A 25297-nucleotide genomic window follows, 5' to 3' on the forward strand; every position below is an offset into this window, starting at 1 on the left:
TAAATCATGAAATTCCAGAAAAAAGTTTTAGAATTTTTCGAATTTCTCGAACAGAAACCAAGATATATCCAAAGATTTAAAAGAGTAATTTTTCAGAAACGCCCTTTAACTTGAGATATAACGAATTGAGATATATCTGATCTGCTTTCTGATAAAGAAGATTCTTGAAGATTTTTTCTCTAAGTCTTATAGTTCTCGAGATGCTTTCAGTTAGCATCGAATTTGGGACACCCTGTACAGTTCTGTGATCTCTTGGACGACCGTTGTGCGTTGGTGTAATGATGACGATCACCGAAAAGCTCCTGACGCCAAATCAGTGGTTCTAATAAACTGTCCCATCACAAATTAAATATTCCCAAACACGACTAGGTGGGAGTTGACATTTTCAATGGATGTGTCAGAATACCACGTGGTCTTCCTCTATTCTAAACCCAAAGCTTGCCGAACGATTCAGTCTTACGTGAATTCTGTTGTTTACGCGAACAGGTGAGTCAATCGTTCCATGCGAGCAATGAAATCGAATTAATTAAAAATGTGAGCGAATCCTAATGGTATCGCGCTGCGTACTGCGCACATCTGTCCCATATTGCCATCGGTGGTAACCTTGCCTTAGTCAGAGACTCGCACACATCGAAATTTCACTAATAAACAATTGATCGCCCCTCGACTCAATCATAGTAGGCATAGGTACGGCTAATTCAATAATAATCTAATTCATAGGAGTCAGGTCTGGTTTCCTGACTGAACGCGATAAAATACAGCAGCCTGCGTTAGTATGGTTTGACGCATCCACCGCTCAGCTGGGTTGCCGGTACGTTTGAGTAAGGCTGTTTTTTTAAGGAAGAAGTTTAGCGATGGTTTGCGGGAATTTTGGGGGTCTGTGGTTCGATGTTTTTTTAATTGTTTGTGTTGTGCGGACTTGTACGTGTTTGACTTTTAAGTATCACAACAATAGTGAATTGGAGCAAGTTTTGAAGAATTTTACGAATACGACAACGAATATCAAAACTAGATTGGAGAATATTGGAAATTCTTTCAATAGTGAGTAGTTGATTTTTCAAACATCCAATAATAATATGCACTTAAGTTCAGATTTGAGTTTCTTATGAGACAACACCATAGAGTAATAAACATATATAGAGGAAGTATACGCAATTTTAACATGTCCCCAAGATGGTTAGATTACGTTGTCGGATTGTGATATATTTTTAAATCCACAATTTTACTATTTCATTATGAATGTATATTTTATTGAATTAAATATATTTATTCGAGTGATTCACAATTGAATATGAAAATTTGATTATTTGGAACCCGATATTTTTCCTAATTGTCGAATTTATAGTATGCAGAATATTTATTATTTTCTGTATCTACCTGCTGAAATCCAAAATTTGGCAACTTTTGCTCTCCTAGTGTCATCGGTTGTTTCACGTCGTTTGGCGCCCTGTAAGTTTGTTTTCTGAATTTCTGATATATTTAGGTATTTATTTCAATATATTTTGAGTTGATATGAAACGTTGATTCACTATGGGACATAGGAAGTGCGTTCCTTGTGGAGAAACTCGCGAATTGAGTGAAATATCGTATCACTGATATATTTTCATTTACGCGTGCTAAATGTCAAATTTGATAGTTCATGTTAGGGACAAAATTTGCTTACTGAAAATGATATATGTTCCCTCTATCTATGTTTATAACTCTGAGGACGACACATATCAAAAAAATTGGCATTGACATGAATTCAGGAGTTTTTAAGCGCACGTTGAGTTATGCGCCAATTTTGCGCTTGAATGAATTTTTCGTAATCTGCTTGAATATTCTATGGTTCTGACGCAGCTACTAACTCCATACTTCACAAGAGGCTTGGATTTATTATTATTTCAACATTAATTAACAATAAATTATCTTTCATTAAATATTTCTTGATAATTTATCAATGTCAAGAAAATTAATTTTTTTCATGAAAACGTCGCTCCATACGAAAAAAACGGATAAGAGGTTTTTTGCCACAAATTTAACGAGCAATTTTCACTTTGGAATATCTCAGTGAAGTACCATTTTCCTTGAAGTTCGTCGCACTTATTCTCTAACACCCTGTATATATTTATACACACACGCAAAATTTCGGCTCGGTCGGAAAAAGATCTGAAACTTCTTTTTAAGTTTCTATGTCTCTCAGTTCCTCAGTCATCGTGTTTACATCCTGACGGACAGACAGACAGATCCGAATTTAAGGACAGATTCGTAATAAGTAAGTCGAACCTTACCGTTTGAATCCATTTCTGGTTGAAAATTCTAAAATCACAGACAATGTGGAGAAATGATAGGGGATCTGTTAGGTGAACATGTGCCCAACTATATCGCATCAAAGTGATAAAATAATCTCTATTATTGAATCGTTTTAACAATTTAGATTATATAGGTAGTGAGTAACCAGATAAAAGTAGAATAGATGATATAGTAGCACACACATTAAAATAGATATACATATATTTAATTCTTTCAGATCAATTTCAAATTATTTGATCAAGAAAAATGTAATCTCATTTTATATTTTCATGAATTCTAAAATTCATTTTTGAAATTAATGGTACAAAATCGTTCGAAATAACCACAATGAAAGTATTTTTGTTTATCAAACTACAAATAAAGTGGGGTCGTCATTTTTTTTTTTTGCTACTGGATATCTTCAACGAACTCCATACTTCTATTAAAAATTCGATATATGTATATTCATGTGTTCAGAAGAAGATCAAAAGATTTTATGGTAAAATATAGGTTTCACAACGTAAGTGAGTTTCTATCATGTGAAGGAAGCTATCAGCATTTTTATGAATTTTATCATTGGAATTTTAATTAATAGATTGAATTTTTGTAGTGTGTATAAAGTTTACGGGGTTTCTTTCAATTCCACTAAATTTTAGCCATTCATCATCATCTAGTATTCATTCTTTATCTTTTAATTAACCGTACCACGTGTTCTGAGAAATGCAAAACTTCTGTAATTTTTTTATTGAACCACTTCATTTAATTGCTTTATAATCAACTCTACATTAACGTACTATTTATATACTTTGAAACCAGAAACATAAATTTGAGAGCTTCATTCGAAATATTCAAATAGATGTAGGTAGTTATTCATATTAGGTATGTAGATGAAATAGAAAAAACCAAGAATGGATCATTTTACATTTCACAACTGCCATACCATTTGCTCAGTTATGAATATAATATAGTTTTTATGGACATTCTTGATAGATAAATCCTTAATAACGCTGAAGCAGAGAATTGGACTCCCACATGGTCCACAATGTGGTGTTATGTTTGTCTATCTCCTAAAATATGTGACGCCAAGGTTTCAGGCTGACAGTGAATCTGAAACCTAATTTAAAAAAAATGTGGAAAGCAAAGGGTATTTTTTTAGAGCTATAGAACTTTAAATTGCAATAAACCAACGATGGATTATTCCATTGACATGAATTCTATTTATCCGCAAGATAATCTTGTGGCAATACATTTTGAATATGATTTCTGGCATATGACCGCCAAGGCTGGCTCAGATGTAGTCCAATCTGGACGTCCAATTTTAGATGAATTTTTCCAACATTTGTGGCCGTATATCGTCAATAACACGGCGAATGTTGTCTTCTAAATGGTCAAGGGTTTGTGGCTTATCCGCATAGACCAATGACTTTACATAGCCCCACAGAAAGTAGTCTAGCGGTGTTAAATCACAAGATCTTGGAGGCCAATTCACAGGTCCAAAACGTGAAATTAGGCAGTCACCAAACGTGTCTTTCAATAAATCGATTGTGGCACGAGCTGTGTGACATGTTGCGCCGTCTTGTTGGAACCACAGCTCCTGGACATCATGGTTGTTCAATTCAGGAATGAAAAAGTTAGTAATCAAGGCTCTATACCGATCACCATTGACTGTAACGTTCTGGCCATGATCGTTTTTGAAGAAGTACGGACCAATGATTCCACCAGCCCATAAAGCGCACCAAACAGTCAGTTTTTCTGGATGTAACGGGGTTTTGACATACACTTGTGGATTAGCTTCACTCCAAATGCGGAAGTTTTGTTTGTTGACGTATTCATTCAACCTGAAGTGCGCTTCATCGCTAAACAAAATTCGCTTATGAAAATCGGGAACAACGGCAATCTCATTTTGCACTATTTGCAAGCGTTGTTCAGGCGTGAGTCTAATCATGATGAATTGCCAAACCAAACTGAGAATAAATCACTTGACAGCTGTTAAATCGGTCGCCATCTTGAACAGTAATGCCAACTTAAAGTTATATACCTCGAAAAAAACACCCTTTATTAACACGAAATAAGGACCTGTCCAAATACGTATTTATTTTAATTTGTACCTTAATTTCACTGAACCTTCAAACTGTTATTTTTTTGAGCCAGTAGGCGAGTTGGATCATTCAAGACATTTCAAATTTCTCAGCATAAAATTAGTGAATAACAGACATGTGGACAAAAAGATAGCCCGTTGTGACAAGCGCGCAAAAATATTTTGTTCGCTTTTGAATGCACTTATATGCATTATTGTTCCTGATAAAGTCTATTGACTAACCTCTGATGTAACATTGTGTACGATTTGAGGCGCATCAACACAATACATTTCATTTGCATGGTAAAATTCAAGATATATTCTTTGTTCGACGTTTTTATCGACACTAAATAACACATTTAGGCGAAGAATATTTTTGACAACCTCTTCAATCAAGCTTTTGAGATAATCTAACACCGGTACTTCATTGGTTGAACCTATTTTGATGAAGCGATAGTGAGTTCTAAACTATTTCAATACAAAAGTTGCTTTTGTTTTTTGTGAGTTTGAATTACTACCATCACTTATCATTGATGATTTAAAATATACTAACTGACAAAAAAACACCCAGAAAAAGCTGTTCAAATTTTAATTGTTTTTTTGATAAAACATAGATACTACAGCACGGAGTAAATGATTGAAATTTGAAGAAAAAAACGTAGGATTTTTCAATAAATTTATTAATAATGTATTTGTCCACCGCGATAATCTATACACTCCCCAACACGTCTCTGCATTGATGCAATAAGATAGTCTATCTCTTCTTGAAGAATACTATCCCGAGCTACCTGTACTTCAAGTCTCAGAAGTCCATAGGGGCTGGGGTAAATTTCCAAGCCTTTTACCCATAATGTCCCAAACATGCTCTATGGGCGAAAGATCGGGGGATCTGGGCGGCCATGGCAAAAGGTTAACATGGGTCGCTTCGAAAAAGTTTAAACTAACTCTGGCAACATGAGGTCGGGCATTATCTTGCTGAAATATTGGATTCTCGAGCCGGTTAAGGTAGGGGAGAACATATGGCTCCACTATATCTTGAAGGTAACGCGGCGATGTCAAGTTACCTCAAATGAAGACTAAAGGTGACCTACTTGCATGTGCAATAGCACCCCATATCATAACGCCTACTATCCGGTGTACATGACGCTCAACATCAAACTGAGGTTCACGTCTTTCTTCCCGCCGTCGTCTAACCCTTCTTCGGCGATCATGTGCACCCAAGAAGAAACGAGATTAATCAGAAAATACGACCTGATGCCATTCCATATTCCTATGTTGACGTTTTCTGTACCACCGTAATCGTTGCCGGCGGTGCTCAACCGTCAGAAGTAACACAAGATGGAGTCGATAATGCTGCAGTCCAAAAGTCCTTATCCGGCGGTAAACCGTTCGGAGAGTTACAGGATGGCCTTGTTCTCCTAACCACTCATCAGCCAAAGATCGAGTTATAGCAAATCGGTCTCTAATGGCCAAAAGTCTTTGACATCGATCTTGAACTTCATTTGTGCCCCTTCCACGTCAGGTGTCAACTCTTCTTCGATTTTGGGCATTATCAAACCATGCTTGACAACATCTTATAACAGTAGTTGGAATTCTGTCCGTACGGTTAGCGATTTCTCGAAATGACAACCCCGCCTCCCGTAAACCAATAATTCGACCTCTTTCAAATTCACTTAGCTGACGATAAATTCCGGTTACTTACACGTGCTCTAGGCATTTTAACAACAATTAAACATAGGATCTCCGTGTTTTAAAATTCAGAAAACGACTACAATATTCGAGTAACAAAAATTGTTTTCATGAAAAATCCTTCACGATGTTTTTTCCAAATTCAATCATTCACTCGTTGCTATACTATCTATGTTTTACCAAAAAAAATTTTGAATTTGAAAGCTCCTTCTGGATGTTGCAATTTTCTTGTTAGTATAATTGAAATGCATAAATTATTTCATATCTTTGTAGAGCTGTTACACTGACAGAGAGGTGAAGAGGCGAATTCTAAAAAAAATCACAAAACTGAAATTTTGACTTATCCATACAGCATTAAATGTGAAGAGCATTAAATGTGATTCATTTTGTAGAGATTCTGACCAACAGTTTTTGAAGTTTGTACAAATATCATCTAAAATTATACGTATCAGAAACATGATATTCTCGATGAAACAATCTGAATCTATATTTACCCGCAGATACATTTAACATTCAGTTTGTATAACATAGGAACAAGGAACAAACAACTTAACCTTGTTCTATTCATCAACAAATTGTATCAATACTTTGTTACTAGAATATTATGTGATATCGATCAATCTGGTAGGTATGGGTTTTACCAACGTAAAACCCATCGTAGAATTCTTTGAAGAGAATTCATGAATAACTAACTTCAGATTATATCTGTGCCATTCAAGGATATAATCAGCGACTTAAGAGATCATTAAGATATTCTAGGAAAATCAAATGCAATTTCATTTCTGGTTTCATTATTCGAAATTTCCACACCTCATACACTGATCAAAACAAAAAAGAGCCATTTTAAATGGTTGTCATTTTTTCTCGCTATCATTTTGAAAAAATGTCTATAATAGGCAAAATATGTTCTGGAGTTTTACATATATGAAATTTTATTTTCTCATTAGTTACCGAGCTATAATTAATGGCGAGAATTGGAGAATATTAATGTGAACGACATTCAATTTGAACAAGACGGTGCTACGTGCCACAAAAGCAACGAAAAAATCGCAATGCAGCAACAAAAGTTTCTTGGTTGTGTTATTTCTCGAAGAGGTGATCTTAATTGGCCACCGAGATGTTGAGATTTAACACGTTTAGACTTTTTTCTTTTGAACCATGTGAAAAATAGGGTACACACCAATGCCTCATAATCGTTTTAAGACGGTAAAGATGGAATTGGTGAAGTTATCGTGGACATACACCCGAAAATGTGCAAATTGGTCATGGAAAATTCATGTGAAGGATATGGTGCTGTAATCGTAGCTGTGGTGAATATTTGGCTGATATCGTTTTCCATCGTTACCTAATGGCATACCTTCTTCTTCAATATGAGATAAACATTCATTGCTTTCTGTTAAAATATACCCTTTTTTTTTCAATATCAATCTGAATTTTCTCATTTTAAAACCTTTCACTTTTATTCATACAGATAATTCAATTCTTTATGAACGTAGGTTGTGGAAAATAGGTAATATCGATAATATAACGGGTGTTTTTTTTCGTGGTATATAACTTTAAGATGGCATTACTGTTCGAGATGGCAACCGATTTGACAGCTGTCAAGTGATTTATTCTCAGTTTGGTTTGGCAATTCATAGTGAATAGACTCACGCCTGAACAACGCTTGCAAATAGTGCAATTTCATTTCGAAAATAATGGTTCTGTGCGGAATACTTATCGCGCACTACGTCCATTTTATTTTGTTTAGCGATGAAGCGCACTTCTGGTTGAATGGCTACGCCAACAAACAAAACTGCCCCATTTGGAGTGAAGCTAATCCTCAAGTGTATGTAGAAACACCGTTACATTCAGAAAAACTGACTGTTTGGTGCGCTTTATGGGCTGGTGGAATCATTGGTCCGTACTTCTCAAAACGATGATGGCCAGAACGTTACAGTCAATGGTGATCGGTATAGAGCCATGATTACTAACTTTTTCATTCCTGAATTGAATAACCATGATGTCCAGGAGCTGTGGTTCCAAAAAGACGGCGCAACATGTCACACAGCTCGTGCCACAATCGATTTATTGAAAGACACGTTTGTTGACCGCCTAATTTCACGTTTTGGACCTGTGAATTGGCCTCCAAGATCTTGTGATTTAACACCGCTAGACTACTTTCTGTGGGGCTATGTAAAATCATTGGTCTATGTGGATAAGCCACAAACCCTTGACCATTTGGAAGCCAACATTCGCCGTGTTATTGCCGATATACGGCCACAAATGTTGGAAAAAGTCATCGAAACTTGGACGTCCAGATTGGACTACATCCGAGCCAGCCGTGGCGGTCATATGCCATAAATCATATTTAAAATGTAATGCCACAAGATAAGCTTGCGGATAAATAAAACTCATGTCAATCGAATAATCCATCGTTGTTTTATTGCAATTTAAAGTTCTATAGCTCTAAAAAAAAACACCCTTTACAATACAATTATGTTTTGGATTGCATTGCATGAAAATCATGCATTGTTACATGGATGATCAGTACCTAAATACATAGTAGGTAGTGTAGGTATCTACTGATAATGGTAAGAATCACAATTCATCTAAGCGGTTCCTATTCAAACGAACTGAAGGTAAATTAATGTATCTGTAAAGTGTATTAATAGCATCGAGTTTTGAAATAGGCCAACTCACTAGTTCAATACGAAAATAACATAAGTAGGTAACTTCCGGAAAATGTATTACTAAAATTTAGTTCTGCAGACTATTGTATGTGGAATAAATCCTAAAGATATTTGTCCAGAGGATACAGTTTTCATGTCGGTACCTACGTAAAAAAGCACATAATATATATACAAATTTCTATCAAAACAAATATTAAGAACACTAGGTCATTTTTCCGAAATCCGAATAATAATATCGATAAAATTCATGAATCCTAAGCTTGAAAAACTAGGACTGTACGGTAAGGATTTTGTATTGAGTTTTGTCGTACCTATAGATACATCTTCCTAATTTGAAATTTTATATTGCCAAATTTACGCAAAATAAATTGTTCAAATTTAATTTTTTATCTTCGTATTATAATTCATGGGTAGTGTCGTCGATCTAGTAGAATCAATGCGTTATAGCAACCGCAACAAATTTCATACGAAAAACTCTTACAGTTTCCGAGACTAACTTCATTTCATTTTGCAATAAAAAAAAACTGAAGGAGTGACTTCCAAATGTACAAATTTTGGCAATATAAATCAGTAAAAATTTTGGAAATTACTAAATGTTCGTTATTTTTCAAAAATATTCTGGTACACAAGTCTCGAGTTTTGTGCCATCTTTTTTTAATTCATTTGTGTATTTCGGTTCCCAAAGAAGGCCGTTGATCAGAATCTGTAGTGATACTCACGAATGTCTATTCTCGAAAACGTGACTGGATTCGTAACGAGACTTCAGATTATATCATCGTGCCAAAAATAGCTTTTTCTTGGTTTTGACTCGAGTTCGCAATGTCGTAGATATTTTTACAACAAATTTATTTTGTAAGTTTTCTCGAGTCAGAATATACGAATATTTCGAATATGGAAGTCGATCATTATTAATTTGTTATTTACCTATGTTTATTGTTATTATCAATATGTTGTTTCATTGCTTGAAATTATCTGTGTGTGAAATAATTATTCCTTATAAAAACCTCCTTATTTTTTAAAAGTAAAAGATTTTCTAATAAGAGGTTTCTTTTTGAATAGCTCGCTATCTAGACAGCTGTCACAGCAGTCTCTTTTGACATTTCACCAGTGAAACTACGCCATTGATAAAAATTGAGAGATACAGCTTCAACGATATATTGTTGAAAAGCAACAACGTGTAATGTATGTAATGATTCTGAGTGTTTGATGATGTTTAAGTGCAATAAACCTAAATTTTTGCGTTGATATATGTGACAATGGATGAATCATTTCATTCCGGAGTCTAATCGACAGTCAGCTGAGTGGATTGCACACGATGAACTGAATCCAAAGCGAGGAAAAACACAACAGTCAGCTGGCAAGGTTATGGAATGAGTATTCTAGGATGCACAAGGTATAATATTCATTGATTATCTCCAAAAGGGCCAGACCATCAACAGAGATTATTATATAGCGTTATTGGGCCGTTTAAAGGATGAAATCTTTAAAAAATGGCCCCTTTTTGAGAAAAAACAAGGTGCTGTTTCATCAAGACAATGCGCCGTGTCACAAATCAATGAAAACAATGGCAGAATTGGGCTTCGAATTGCTTCTGAATCCACCGTATTCGCCAGATCTGGCCCCTAGCGACTTTTTCCTGTTCTCAGACCTCAAATGAATGCTCGCTGGCAAGAAATTTGGCGCCAATGAAGAAGTAATCGCCGAAACTGAGGCCTATTTTGAAGCGAAAGACAAATGGTACTACAAAAATGGCATCGAAAAGTTGGAATATCGCTATAATCGCTGTATCGCCCTCGAAGGCAACTATGTTGAATAATAAAATCGAATTTTGCCAAAAAAATGTGTTTCACTATGGTAGACCGGGAACTTTTCAAATGGCCTGTTATGTTAAGTGATTGTTGTCCTGGAAATGCACCAAAATGATCCGGATTTTCATCAAAAAACCATCTTCAGTGATGAGGTCCATTTTCACCTTGAAGGCTACGTTAAAAAGCAAAATTTTGCCATTTGGAGTTCTGAAATTTCAAGACTGATTGTTGAAAAGCCTCCCCATCCCCAAGTGTAGTTTGGTGTGTTTTTGGGCTGGTGGTGTGATTGGACCTTATTCATTCGAGTAGAAATGGTTGAATTATTGACGAAAATATTTTTATTTCAAAAATTTCCTCTTTATTTTCGGTAGACACTGAAGCAATAATATTGCAATGTGAAAATATAAAAATTATATCTGACTAAACATAATTACAAAAATACTTATGGAACTCATCTGAATTTTATATAGAACATTCATTCGAGAATCCATAAAGATTCGATATACGATTCATCTGCTTTTTTACATCTTGAACGGATGAAGTAGCTATTCTCAACGCCACTCTATTCTTAAACGATTGGCGTAGTATTCCTACCTATGAATAGACCCAATTCAATGATGTCATGGGTATAATGACCTCGATATTCAAATGCATATTTTTGATGCAATAGGAAATAGGATTTGACTGTAGGTCGTTGCATGTCTGTATTTTGTCGTTTTGGTTGGAAGGAAGCTTACTCATATTGTTTTGGGATACTGTCAACCGCACTGTGAACACCATTGAACTGTGGATAGTGGTTCTGGTTAATTTGTTGACATCTCCATTTGTTTTTTGATATCAGGCGATAATTAACCGACAACTACTGAATTAATTGGTATAATTAAGATCAAGGAGGTAGAAATCAGACAAAAAAAGGATGATTAGTTAATTATTTATCATACTCGTAATACTCTGAATAAGTATTATAAAATAATATTGATATCTGATTCGACTCATTTACTTTTTGAAATTGAGGTTTTTAACGAAATAGTTAGCACGTGGTACCAGGGCCGAGGTCAAACATTTTGGCGCCCCAGCAAAAAAATTTCGCCGCCCTGCATTGCCTCATTCATCTAAATTTTTTTCGAAGAAGCCTCTGTTATTTCCATAAGGCATATATTCAATTTCATATGACATTGTTTTTTTGAACTTAAAATCTCCTAATCATGTACGACGCGATATAGTAAAGAGACGACGTAGTTATAATGCATGTTTAGTTGATTTCAATATAATTGGCGCTTGGTATTTTTTTATTTTAATACAAAGAGTGGAATTTTCAACGAGGAAATAGTTTTATGTCCAAAACTATGTCTTGTTTTATTGATTGATTTTGGGCTCATATAATTTGGCGCCCAGGTAAAAGGTCCGGTATGCCGGTCCTGGCGACAGCCTTGCGTGGTACAAAGCTATCCAACTCACTCAGAAAATGACGTAGTTTTTGATAATGGAAATGAACAATTATACTAGGTGAGTCAAAAATGAGTATCGAGCTTTCTGGGTGTGGAAGAAAATGCATATTAAGGGGGATATACCCTTTATGAAAATATCAGAAATGTAGAAGTATAATAAAAAAATGTATTTTAACAACATACATTTATGCACGAAATTTCAATCTGGTGGCATTCACCGTTTAGAAGTTATACGGTATATGCATTTTGGGCCATAAGTTTATACATCAAACTATACTCATTTTTCAATGTAAAATCACCGCCAGAAAGCTCGGTACACATTTTTGACACACCCTGTATACTATACTTAACAAAATGGCGAATGCGCCGGTAGAAATTATTTCTGAAATAATGTACTAATTGCCCAACTTTTCGTGATCTACGTAATCATATCGATTGAAAGAAAGGTATAAACTTCCTATGAATTTTTTAAGTATTGCGTATTTGACTGAAAATTTTGGACATACAAATTTTTGGGTGAGAACGGAATTTGGATAATGAGAGATCGTCAATTTCCACACCAATCACCGATTTTTCGAAGAACTAACATTTTAAGAGAAAACTGGAATCGAAATTTTGGAAAAACCCGTAAAAATTGAATTTCTTCACAAAAATCGTTATATCTCCTAAAATATCTGTTACAGACCACTCAAATAAAAACGTTTTTCGAAGATCGTGTTATGATCTAAAACATGATGATGTTTCAAATACGTATTTTGAGTCCAGAAGAGAAAGCAGTCCCGATAAAATTATTGAAATTTATTCCAAAATTTCAGTTTATAATCAATTATTTCTGAAATAAAGTACTAACCGCCCAACTAAAAGCATTTTCGTGATCTACGTAATCATATCGATTGAAAGAAAGGCACCCCATCCATAACGCATACTGTCTGACGCTGACGCATGACGCTCAACATCAACCTGAGGTTCACGTCTTTCTCCCCGATGTCGTCTAACCCTCATTCGGCCATTATGTGCACCCAAGGAGAACGCTCCTACAGGGCGTTACAGTGTCTTTGTTAGTCAGTATATGTTACGAAAATATTTGAACGCCTGCGAAATGTTCATTGCTAAATGTTTAGTCTGCTAAAATGGTAACATTTTCATTATTTGTAACTTGATAGTTGTTACGTGAAACTTATTACGTGATGATGGATGCTGCATAATATCACACATGTATTAATTTCTGCAACGTACCTAATGTATACAATGCAAACTAATGAATGTGTTTTTCCAGGAATACCATTATGGGCGATAGAACTAACAGCCGCCGAAGAAAATACGTTAGGAGTTCCGAATATCAAACTCATTGGAAACATCCATGGCAACGAAGCAGTAGGAAGAGAAATAATACTGAATTTTATGGAGGTGAGGTGGAATTATCAGATTATCAGAACAAATAGACCTGTAATAATCGTCATTTATTTATGCATTGAATTCATTTCTGGTCGATTGAACGTAAACAATTGCAATGAATTCGGATGAATCATATTGTGTTTTTGATAAGAAGGAGTTATGAATCGGCTCTATCTGGACCTCAGAGTAATAAACATGTTTATTACTCTGAGATCTGAAATAACTATGGCTCAATCAATGTCAATGAACAGCCCACCTTATGATTTTTTAAATGGAATTGTCCATTTGTGGGCAATATAAAACTCGAATAAAAAATCAACTTTTTCCAAGTCAATAGCGGTATACCATTTTACCCAATAGCCTGTACTTTTCGAATTGTTACAAAATGTGCTCAAGAGTTGAAATTTTCAGGCATTAGTTTTTTGTAGACATGTATGCCCTTAATACAAAAGCTGTTCAGAAGACTCTCGTCCACGCTAGTTCCCAAGTAGAATATTCAAAGTAGACATATTGATAAAAGCTACAAATGTAATATTATCATAACTTTTGACCCAAGGAACTTATTTGAATACTTAGTTTTTTGCTACATAGGCTTACAGCTTTGCTTTCACAGTTTTTTTTCGAAATTCGAAGCTTTATCGTAAAAAACTGGTTATACATTTATGATTCAAAGTATTGTTCATCGTTGGTCACTACTTTCTCTCATCTTTCGGGCAGCGTACAAAAAACTAGTCATTTTGAAGCGATCTACGATTCGATCCAATTTCTTACTTCTTCATAAGACCGGAAGTGCTGGTCAGTCAGGCCGTGTGTCATTGATCGAAACAAGTGATAGTTCGAGGGAACAAGGTCTGGAGAATACGGCGGATTGGTTGGGATTTCCCATTTCAATGTTTCCAAATATGTCTTGATCACTTTCGCAACATGGGGTCGAGCATTGACATGCTGAAAAATTCCTTTATCATGCCTCTCGTTGTATTGCGGTTTCAATGCTCGGCTCAAACGCATTAATGACGTTCGATAACGATCGCCTGTGATTGTAAGTGTCAGTTTTAACAACTCATAATACACTAGGCCGAGCTGGTCCCACCAAATACTGAGCATGACCTTGGAACCGTGAATATTCGGTTTGGCCGTCGACGTGGAAGCATGACCTGGATATCTCTATGATTTTCTGCGCTTGGGATTAGTTTTCGACTGAAAGGGATTTTGCCCATTGATCATTAAGGCTATCAAAGTTTTTGAAGGTATTTATCGTCTTTAGTTATGAGTCTCTACTTATGTAGTTATGACTAGGAAGAAAACGTATATATGTATTAGCTGTTTTGAACATAAAATGTTATATTTTTATTATTCGTTTATTATTTCACTAATTCTTCGGAATATTGAAGGCAAAAGAATATAATAACGGCATTCTTGAATAGCACACTATCCAGCAAGCCTCTCTGCTCTGAAGCAGGATTCAGCCAATATCATCGGCTACAAAACTGTTGTCGAACTGCTGCCTTATATTGGTCTTTTCCAAGCCCACAAAAAGGCTCAGAACCAAGAGGTGTTAACCTTGATGCCCTTTTTGCAAGTTCATCTGCTTTTTCGTTTACTTCAATACCACAATGTCCCGGATATCCATAGAGTAGTTTAGCGGTGTTAAATCACAAGATCTTGGAGGCCAATTCACAGGTCCAAAACGTGAAATTAGGCGGTCACCAAACGTGTCTTTCAATAAATCGATTGTGGCACGAGCTGTGTGACATGTTGCGTCGTCTTGTTGGAACCACAGCTCCTGGTTGTTCAATTCAGGAATGAAAAAGTTAGTAATCATAGCTCTATACCGATCACCATTGACTGTAACGTTCTGGCCATCATCGTTTTTGAAGAAGTACCAATGATTCCACCAGCTCATAAAGCGCACCAAACAGTCAGTTTTTCTGGATGTAACGGTGTTTCGACATACACTTAAGGATTAGCTCCACTCCAAGTGCGGCAGTTTTGTTTGTTGACGTAGCCATTCAACCAGAAGTGCGCTTCATCGCTAAACGAAATAAAATGGACGTAGTGCGCGATACGTATTCCGCACAGAACCATTATTTTCGAAATAAAATTGCACTATTTGCAAGCGTTGTTCAGGCGTGAGTCTATTCATGATGAATTGCCAAACCAAACTGAGAATAAATCACTTGACAGCTTTTAAATCGGTCATCATCTTGAACAGTAATGCCAACTTGAAGTTATATACCTCGAAAAAAAAACACCCGTTACCTACTCGAAGATCATACTTGGTCATTGGTAGATACAAAAATCTGAATCTCTCAAGGAATCTTGGATCCCTTCAACTTCGCTAAAACCGCACTGGCATCAACTTTCTTTTTTGCATTTCAGTACCTCCGGACTGAATATGACAGGAACACCACAATCCAGTGGCTTCTCAATAATACACGGATGCATTTTCTACCGACTATGAACCCGGACGGCTTTGCGGTCTCCCACGAAGGAATGTGCTCTGGGGAGTACGGCAGGAATAACGGAAAGCAAGGGGACGTGGAGGATCTAAACAGGAACTTTCCAGATTTTTTCCACGACAACAAGATTCCCAGACAACCGGAAACAGTGGCTGTGATGCGTTGGATGGATCGAATACCTTTCATATTATCCGCTGGACTTCATGGTGGCGCTGTTGTCGCGAACTATCCTTTCGACACTGTAAAGGAAGAAAGTGAGTTTGATTTTGGTCAAATTTTTTTTTAACTAACTTTTGACTACGAATTTGTCATTTTCAAATGACGATAACATTCAAGACGAAAATATTATTTTTTACTATATATTTTTACTAGTGATCTTTTCTGACAGTTTCGAACCTACGTTCATCGTAGTAGCGGTAGGACAGTTCAGTTAACACTAAGTTTTCAGTGCTGTCTCATGATGATTGTTAGTTCTAAACTGCACTCACCAAAATACATTGGTTATAATTCAATGTTTTCTACCTGATAAAATTACTTTTTTATACAGGGTGTTTCATTGGGAAACGGAAATACTTTACAGGTGCATAGGTGGCACCAAGGCGGTTCTGGAGATACCCCATTTATTGGGTCTTACTTCGTAGCCGAGATACAGGATGTTTTATGAATTTTGCCCGTTTCTTTTTGAGGCCATATCAAACGAACCACCCGGTATATTTTCTTCATATTTGGCAAATATGTTCCTAATTGAGAGCCCAAACGTATCATGCAATAACCGCTTTGAAAATCCAGGTCCGGGTTAACAAAAATTATGAATCGTTTGAATCCTCGAAACAACACCCTGTATATCGGAACTTTGAAAATTTGTTTCAATATTCGGGAACACCACTAAAAACTAAACTGTGACGTCTACTTCAAATTTTCGCGCAGACAGTTTTACTGCTCAAATTTTCAACGTAAAAGTGAAGTTTTCAAGTGACTTTTAACAATGAATTATCAAAAATATTGAATCCATAATTATTTCAAGATTACTTTGTAATTCATTTTTACATTGGTTTTCCTTTTTATAGCTGTATACTATACAGCTATAGGTCGCAAAGCGATAGCGTTAATAGTGTTAATTCATTGGAAATGAAAATAAATTCTAGCTAATACTAAATAAACCCATTATAGATTCATGAACATTTCGAATATTTGAATTGAGATCAAATGAATATGGACTCATTTTGTTTTGATATTTTTTATGACAGACTGAGTTAGCAGAAATAAAAATTATCTGTTTAAAGTCGAAGTGTTTTCAAGGCGATCTCTCCTGCAATGCTAGCTGCTGTGATAATATGTTCCTATGAACAATTAAAGCTCATTATATGGCAATTATAAGATATCGTATGTCGCAGATGTTATGAAATAAAATGGGAATTCAGATAATGAATCTACATTCCATACGTATCATCTCTATTGGATGTGTGCTTTAGTTGATGAGCTCTGAAATTCCTATTGTAGGTTGGAAAACACTCTTACGGAGAATTGAAAAAGCAAGGAATTCTCAGGAAGAATACCGACTGAGGCTACACTACTTGGGTATGAAATTTGAAATTCTGGTGGTGGGTTGGTGTAATGTTTGAGAAAATCACTTAGTTATACAAAGGAGTTTTGGTTTAAGGGTAGCACTAACTTGTAGAAAAAAATTTTTGCTCATTATTTCATTCATAAGATGTCTTTATCGGCCATTATCGATTCAGAATTCACAAATTACAGTTATTCGTGAACTGATTCCTGAGAATACATTCTGCATCTACTTCAATTTCGTATATTATTGGTGATGGAATATTATCTACTTTTCTGTTAAAGGGTTTTCCGATGAGAGGTTTCATTTTGATAATGAAAAAAATGAGTATTTTAAGACAAATCGATGGATCTTTCTTTCATTGTAGAGAATCAAATGTGTAGCATTGACTTTAGACTTTATTTTTCACGTGGCTCGAGAGAAAAAGTCTGAAGGTATTAAATCCCAAGATTCCGGTGGCCAATTGTCATCTATTCGAGAAATAACATTACCAGTGAACTTTTCTCGCAAGTTGCCATTGTTTCGTTGCTTGTGTGGCACGTGATAACCTAGATAGACAGGTTATCATCAATACTACGGACTACATCACTTGAGTGACGCACACAGTTTAAATTCTTCAAATCACCAACTGGTCTCAACAGCGCAAATTTCATCAATTCCATTATCAACCCAAAAGCAGTTTAGTTTAGGGAACTGTGACTGCAAAATTCCCACTATTTTTGCAGTGAGTTTTAACAATTTCATTGCGTTATTGAAGCATGTATCGTTCCATTTTAAGTGATGGCGTAGTTTTTACTTGTCAAATGTCAAAAGATGACATCTTCAAAAGCGACAGCTGCCTAGATAGGTGTATATTCAAAATTAAACCTCTTATTGGAAAATTCTGCTTTATATCTCATGACATTTTCATTTTGGTTTCAAATATATTAAAATATCATTCTGTTACAGCTTCCAAACCAATAAATCCACCATCTTTAACGCCAGATGATGACGTTTTCAGACATTTAGCTACTGTGTATGCAAATAATCATCTGACAATGCATAAAGGAGTAATCTGTGATAATGGAAAAAAATTCAAGGGTGGAATAACAAATGGAGCAGCATGGTATCCATTTTCTGGTGAGGATAATCAATGTGCTAATCTTGAAAATCTCGTAATAGGCTATATGGATCTATTCTACAATTTATTGACAATGTTAAAGAATGGACTTTCAAAAAAGGTGTTCATCAATTTGACAAAAAAAGTTATTGAATATGCGAAAAAAGCTGTAAAAACTACAACAATTTATACCTATTGTCACATGATGAGCAACGATGACTTTAATTCGATATAAAAACGTGTGTAATTTGTATTTTTGTTCTCTTTACGTTTAGTATTTCTTTACGAATTTCAAAATTTTCTGCAATAAAAAAATATGCTAGTTATTTGGAAATTTGAACAGATTCATCGAATCAATCAATCATATTGCTGTGTTAAGAATGTAAACAAAAAAATCTTCACAATAAAATACTATTGAATAGTAATAGTTTTATTACTAACATGGAAACTATCTTCACGCATCATAAAAGAATCGGTTGAATCAATAATGTAAACAGTTGCATTCGAATATGTGACACTTCAATGTTTATACAGGGTGGCCATTTGAAAACGAAACAGACGAGATTACAGACGAAATAAAGTTTTTCGATAGAAATGCTCGGACAGGTCGATTTCTGTTTCGAGGGGGACATTTTAAGATGTAGGTTACGGACGCATAGCGCTTCAACCCTTGCTACTACAACTCTCACCCCCAAATTTTGAATAGGGAAGATGGGGTGAGTGATACCTCATTTGAAAGGTATTTTCATATTTATTTCAGCACAGTAATTGTTTTTTCATTTTATGCATTAGTTCTCGAAATATTCTTAACTAAGTATTTGAAAATGAAGTAGTGTTTTCATGGCACTTGTAGTGTTTTGTGAAAAATCGACATTTTGAGCTTCAAAACAACCATGACTGTGGCTTCCTTCCTAACTAACTAACGCATGAATATTTCGAGAACTAATGCATAAAATGAAAAAACAATTACTGTGCTGAAATCAGTATAAAAATACCTTTAAATTGAGGTATCACTCACCCCATCTTCCCTATTCAAAAATTGGGGGAGGGGTTGTAGCAGCAAGGGTTGAAGCGCTATGCGTCCGTAACCTACATCTTAAGTTGTCCCCCTCGAAACAGAAATCGACCTGTCCGAGCATTTCTATCGAAAAACTTTATTTCGTCTGTAATCTCGTCTGTTTCGTTTTCAAATGGCCACCCTGTATATGTATTTAAGTGGGCAGTGGCGTCCTCATACCATATTGAGAAAGTTTCATTTTGGCGTCCTCTTTGAATTTAACATTTTTTATAACAATTTTTTTAAGTAGGTAATATTTATTTGAATTGAAAATGTCCACTTGATATGCACAATGAACATATGTATACGAATAATTTGTAAAATAACCTATTTTTACTGATAGAATTAAAACCCCATTTGATAAAAAATAAATTTCAAAGATGACATTTTCTTTATAGTAGAAATGCCTTTTTATTCAATATTTATTTTATTTCGGCAATATTTGATAAGAAAGTTTGTGACAAGTTGTTGCGCCTTTCTGCATTTTTGGTATAGGAAGTAGACGATTGGAAAGTAGTTTTCAATCAATTTTAAGTAGATATTGCCGAATCTTAGTTCAAAAACGTTGTTTTTTCACTTTTCAGGTGGTATGCAAGATTTCAATTATGCCAAACATGGTTGTATGGAATTGACTCTAGAAATATCTTGCTGCAAATTTCCAAGAGCAAGTGAGCTGCCTCATCTGTGGGAGGAAAATAAAATGGTAAAAAAAATCAACGTACATCAACGTAGATTTACGAAAATTACAATTTTCAGGCATTATTACGCTATGTGATGGAAGCGCACAGAGGTGTCACTGGTCAATTATTGGATTCTGTTACGAATCTACCTGTTTCAAAAGCAAATCTCCAAATATATGGGAGAAACATGACTTTCCATCCTACAAAAAATGGGGAGTTTTGGAGACTTCTTCTACCTGGAGAGTACCAAATTCAGGTAAGGGTAGATGCTAGAATATTCCAGCATCAAACGATGTTTTGACCAAAAAATCCCATTGAATCCTTCAATCGTTTCGACATTTTGATTTGAATTTTCTCGTTTATTATATCTACTATCACTCCAAAAGTCAAGTGTAACAGGCCAATTGAAAAGTCCCCGATCTACCATAGTAAAACACATTTTTTTGGCAAAATTCGATTTTATTATTCAACATGGTTGCCTTTGAGGGCGATACAGCGATTATAGCGATCTTCCAACTTTTCGATATCATTTTTGTAGTACGATTTGTCTTTCGCTTTAAAATAGGCCTCAGCTTCGGGATTACTTCTTCATTGGCGCCAAATTTCTTTCCAGCGAGCATTCTTTGAGGTCTGAGAATAGAAAAAAGTCGCTGGAGGCCATATCTGGCAAATACGGTGGATGCAGAAGCAATTCGAAGCCCAACTCATGCTATTTTGCCATTGTTTTGTGACACGGAGCATTGTCTTAATGAAACAACACCTTTTTTTTCTTCAAATGGGTCCGTAATCAATGATTATAATACCTTGCGCATCCCAGAATACTGATGCCATAACCTTGCCAGCTGACTGTTGTGGGTTTCCTCGATTTGGATTCGTTCATCGTGTGCAGTCGACTCAGCTGACTGTCGATTGGACTCCGGAGTGAAATGCTTGAGCCATGTTTCATCCATATGACATCCGTACATGAGAAAGCTGTGTGCAAAATGGGTGCAGCTCGAGCTCACAATCGATCGTAAGCAACAACGTGTTAATGATTATGAGCTGTGTTTGAAGCTGTTTAAGTGCAATAAACCAGAATTTCGCATCGATATGTGACAATGGATGAAACATAGCTCCATCATTTCACTCCGGAGTCCAATCGACAGTCAGCTGAGTGGACTACACACGATGAACCGTATCCAAAGCGAGGACAAACACAACAGTCTGCTGGCAAGGTTATGCCATCGGTATTCTGGGATGTGCAAAGTATATAATTCATTGATTATCTCCAAAAGGACCAGACCACCAACAGCGATTGTAAAATAGCAGTATTGCATCGTTTGAAGGTGGAAATAAAATCGAATTTTGACAAAAAAAAATGTGTTTTAGTATGGTAGACAGTGGACTTTTCAATTGGCCTGTTATATTATTCTTTAAAATTCACAAGGAAGGTTATACATTTTCTGATATTTGGTTTGTTGAGTTGGGCTTATAGATAATCATAAAGGTTTTTCTTGAAAGAAAGGAGGAATATATTGATGCTGCCATCCAAACATATCGAGTAGAGTCATATTTTAATAATTGCATGCATTTAAGATTCCTTCTCATAGACTTATAAACCATCTAATTACAATAAACATGAACCTTTCATTTGGTAAAAAATAAATGTACGTGTTGTTAACACTTTGCAATGTAACCCTGATGAAGCCGCTTAGACGGCGAAACAATTGCCGTAAATAATTGAAATCTGTGGAAAGTAGTAAGTGTTTACATTAATTTTTTACCAAATCAATATGATTTTCCACCAAGTGAGGACTGAATCAATTAAATATAAACCTTTCAATTATATTGTTGTTGAAATTCACTAATGCACCCTCTACAAATTATTTTCAAAGATTCTTCTTCAACCACGATAGAGGCTACTATGGGTCCGCTAATCTTTTAACCCTACACTTCTCGAATTTTGTTTTTTGTTGAAAAAAATATAATTTCGATTCATAGTATTGAGAGAAAGTATAAAAAAATAATAAAAAAATTCTAGAGTTTTTATTAAGTTTTATTTTTGAAAAACATTAGTTGTATCAAATTTGATACATAATGCATATGAGAATACATTTTCAAGAATTGTGTAAATTAACAAAACAATTATTATTCTTTTTGAGACACAAATGAACATCACATTTTGAACATTTCAAATGAGAGAATGATTTGCAAGAAGGAAATTTAAATCTTTGTCTCCACATCATCATAGGTAGGCCAGTGGCCAATAGAATCGGTCCTGACGTCCTTCGGAGGAACATGCGAAAACACTGTGGACTTATTCTTTTTCGCAACAAGCATATTTTCGACGGAATCCTTGGATGGTCTACCTCGTTTCTTGTTTCCATTTTGTGACTTACAGAGTCATTCTGCTATTTCTAGCCGAACATCAACCTGTTTGAGCTCTTGCTTACCAAACCTCTTGTGGAGCAACCATGTATTTACTAAGGTCATGTCGACTAAATGGTAAAAAAGACCAATATACCATTTCTTAGATCTAATTTTAATTTTATTCCTGCCAATATGACTGTCCATGGCATCAACGCCTCCCATATGAGCATTGTATTCCGGGACTAGGTTTGGACACTCAATATTCACATACTTTTTTGATTTTCTGTCCCACCTTTTCACTTCTTTTGGAGGCATTTTCCCTTTGAATGTTGAAAGAAAAATAACTGACTCATTATCTAGCCATACTACAGATGTTATGTCAACTCCATCGATATTGCAGATATATTCATGCGAAGAGTCTTTAGGTTCTTTCATCAACTCTTTTTCAATTCAAATATGCGCTATGTATCAAATTTGATACAACTGAAATTATGTCGAATATAATAATATCACATGGTATAAATGAATGAAATTATGTTATATTTGATATATCTCACCTTTATCCAAGTAAAAACATTTTTTATAATGCAACTTTACGAAAATTCGAAGGATAAACAAATCTGAATCACCACACACTGGATATGATATCAATCAGCTACCATTTTGAAACATAAACATGCCACAGATGGTATTAGCGCGCGGAAATGTATTATGAAACGTATTGAATCTTGAAATAAGGATGTATCAAATATGATACGGTGCGTTATATGTAAGAAATTGCTAAATAAGATAACTTTAAATGAAGTTTATTTGGTTGTATCTGATTTGATACAATAGGCAGTGTAGGGTTAAGATAGTTTCCCCATTTATTTGGCGTTTTACGTCATTCAAATGAAACTTCAATAAACATTTTCTGTTTCATTTCAGGTGGATGCGCCAGGATACTACTCAACACTGCAAGGGTTCACTGTCAGGAATTTTTCAGCAGATCAACTGCCATCCTTGACGAAATTGAAAATTCTCCTCTTGAATTCGACGATTCCTACTACTCCAAAAGCAGAAACGCCACCATCATCAACGCCAACTATCGGACGAGATCTGAGAGAAACCACTGCAGAAGAAGGGCAAACTACCACCCTATTAGAGTTCAATTTGTTAGGACATTTTCAACGTAGTGCCGATTCTAAATCTGAATATAGCAAGGGTTTGAAGCCTGATATTTTCTCCTGTTTCCTGTCGATGATTATAATAGAGATATTCCTGTTCGTTGTTTTATAACACTGTTTTATTTAATTTTGCATTCCTTTAGGTATAGTTTCTCGATCTGTGATGTATGTTAAGTATTAAATGAGATATTTCAGAAATAAATCTTTTACTCATAGTACTGGTTTTCCTTTTTTTATTTGGTTATTTTCACCTTCTTCTGCTTACATTCAAAATTTGAAACTTGAAACAATTCTGTAAAGAACATGAAAGTATCAGAAGTTGTAGGTAAGTTGAGAAAACCTCAGATATCAAAGGAATGTAGGTAAGAGCCAAAGATTCAAATGAGAGAGAGAGAAAGAAAATGGAGAACTTGAGGGATAAATTCAAGCGTATAATAATAGAATCGACAAATAAAGTATTTGGTGGTGCTAAGAATCTGAAAAAGGGAATATGCACTTGGAATGGGAGCTAAAAAGCACAAATTGGGAGAAGCAGAAAATAGGGCATGATTATTTGAAAGCTAGAAGGGAATATAACTATATGAAAACTACTAGGAACGGATGAGAGTTCGACAAACAATAACGAAGAAAAAAATGTTTGGAAGGAAAGGATTTCGTATATAGAATAATGAAAACACAAGGATTACAGATAGATTACTGAAAAATATGAGAAACAAAAAAGATGAGGATTAAATAATAACTGAGTTACTGGAGAAAAATCATAGAAACAAGTAAAAGTTAAAATGAAAATAAAAGTGAGAGTGAGAGTAAGGGTAAAGGTAAGGGTAAGGGTAAGGGTAAGAGTAAGAGCAAAGTGAAAGTGAAAAGTAAAAGTAGAAGTGAAAAAGTAAAAGTGAAGGTTTAAAAGGTGAAAGTAAAAGTCGAAAAGGTAAAAGTGAAAGTGAAAAAAATGGTAAGAGTAAAAGTAAAAGTAGAAAATGTTAAAGTAAAAGGAAAAGTTACAGTAAAAGTAGAAGTTAAAGTAGAAGTAAAATTAAAAGTAAAAGTTCAAAGAAAGGGAAAGTAAAAATAAAAATAAAAATTATTGTAAAAGTAAAAGTTGCAATTATGCCGAAGGGAATTCTCAGGCAAGGAACTGCCAAAACGAATTCTGAGGCAAATGCTAAAGTAAAATTGAAGCGAATGATAAAGCGAGAGCTGAACCAAACGCAAAAGCAAAACTAAATACTAAGTAAACTGCTGAATAAAATGCCAAATCAATGATAGCAACTGCTGAAGCAAATGCTGAAGCATATGCTACAATTCTAAGACGAACGCTTAAGCAACTGCCAAAGCACATTCGAAGGCAAATGCTGAATCAACTCCTAAAGCAAATGCTCAACTAAATACTAAGGCAACTGCTAAAGGAAGCGCTAAAGCAACTGCTGAATCCAATGCTGAAGCAAATTTTGAAGCGAATGCTGAAGCCAATGCTAATGCAAAAGTTGAAGAAAATGCTGAAACAAATGGTAAATCTTCAGTTGAAGCAAGAGTTAAAACAAATACTTGAGCAAAAATTTAAGC

At 35.2% G+C, this 25297-nt stretch overlaps 1 protein-coding gene across 2 annotated transcripts; it reads left to right on the forward strand.

Moving 5' to 3' along the window:
- Positions 1-460: 460 nt before the first annotated feature.
- On the forward strand, positions 461-23949 carry LOC123680319 (carboxypeptidase D-like). 2 transcript variants are annotated; one of them, XM_045618153.1, is made up of 8 exons: positions 461-1041; positions 13242-13372; positions 15740-16073; positions 17320-17397; positions 18332-18502; positions 20124-20242; positions 20296-20475; positions 23496-23949. In XM_045618153.1, the coding sequence occupies exons 1-8, from the start codon at positions 855-857 to the stop codon at positions 23844-23846; spliced, it is 1551 nt and encodes a 516-aa protein (XP_045474109.1). In that variant the 5' UTR covers positions 461-854; the 3' UTR covers positions 23847-23949. The 2 variants fall into 2 exon arrangements, with proteins under 2 accessions (XP_045474109.1, XP_045474110.1); XM_045618154.1 differs by lacking the exon at positions 17320-17397 and having other exon boundaries at positions 466-1041.
- The last annotated feature ends 1348 nt before the right edge of the window (positions 23950-25297 follow it).

Source organism: Harmonia axyridis, chromosome 5, assembly GCF_914767665.1.
Source record: "Harmonia axyridis chromosome 5, icHarAxyr1.1, whole genome shotgun sequence".
Taxonomy (NCBI): domain Eukaryota; kingdom Metazoa; phylum Arthropoda; class Insecta; order Coleoptera; family Coccinellidae; genus Harmonia; species Harmonia axyridis.